Raw genomic sequence first — 973 nt, 5'->3', positions numbered from 1 at the left:
AGAAGCGTTTCCAAGCTGTGATACTTGCCAAAGGAAAATGGATGGAAATAAGATCTAACTTTTTGAAACATATTATACAAATGTCTAATCTGTCATTTGACGCCTTTTTGGAGATTTTCTTGGCTTCTTTGTGAACATTAATACAAATTTTTACGTGGGGTGCCCAAACTTTTGAGCCCCACTGTATAATCTCTGAAATAGTCCAAAATAGTTTCACTTTGGCTTCAGATACATTTTACACATTTCTGAACTTTATGCAAATTGACTCCACTGATGCCACCTTGTGATATTGTTCACTGGGAAGCTACACAGTTCCATGATTAACTATTGGGGAAAGTGAGAGGTAAAGGTTGTTCTCAAGTCAGGGTTTATTTTGTAGTTCAGTTGTGCCACGGGTGTCTTTATTGAACACAACAACATTTAGGAATAAATTCACCAACACAGAACTGAAAAGGTGAAACTGCTGTTTTTTATTTGTGTAACTTGTGTATTTTAAACTTCCGTCCTACATACAACAGAGACCGCTCTATTAACCTGTTATTTGGACTTTCTTCAGAAATACCAGAATAAACTTAACTGTTTTTGTAACTTCAGATTTTATGACCGTACCTAATGCATACTCCTAAAAGCATTTGAAAAAACAACTAAAACTTTCTTGATCACCAACATGAGACAAAACAGAAGTCATCATGCCTTAATGTAACTGTGCAGTGATTATGTTGGAGTAAACTGCTGGTAGAAAGTTTTGGAGGAGAGTGGTAGAAGACATGAGTTTTGATCAGATTGAACAGGAAGTGAGGTTAATTCCTACAGACGAATAGTTAATGTTTTTGTCTCTCTTCTCGCCATAGCACGGCCGAGCCAAAGTGACTCATGCAGTGGTGGTGATCTTCCTGGAGTTCTTCGCCTGGGGGCTGCTGACCACGCCCATGCTGACTGTAAGTACACACACACACACACACACACACACACA

The 973-nt window shown here is 38.5% G+C and overlaps 1 protein-coding gene across 1 annotated transcript in view; it reads left to right on the top strand.

Moving 5' to 3' along the window:
• mfsd14bb (major facilitator superfamily domain containing 14Bb) overlaps window positions 1-973 on the top strand; it is a 25,190-nt gene that overhangs the window by 4,550 nt on the left and 19,667 nt on the right. Inside the window, exon 2 of the mRNA XM_032516659.1 lies at window positions 852-938. Within this exon, the coding sequence (XP_032372550.1) occupies window positions 852-938 (87 nt within the window). The remainder of the gene's footprint in view (window positions 1-851; window positions 939-973) is intronic.

Source organism: Etheostoma spectabile, chromosome 5 (genome assembly GCF_008692095.1).
Source record: "Etheostoma spectabile isolate EspeVRDwgs_2016 chromosome 5, UIUC_Espe_1.0, whole genome shotgun sequence".
NCBI classification, from domain to species: Eukaryota; Metazoa; Chordata; class Actinopteri; order Perciformes; family Percidae; genus Etheostoma; species Etheostoma spectabile.
Note: the sequence above shows the minus strand (reverse complement) of the source record. Positions and strands in the feature narration are given on the sequence as shown.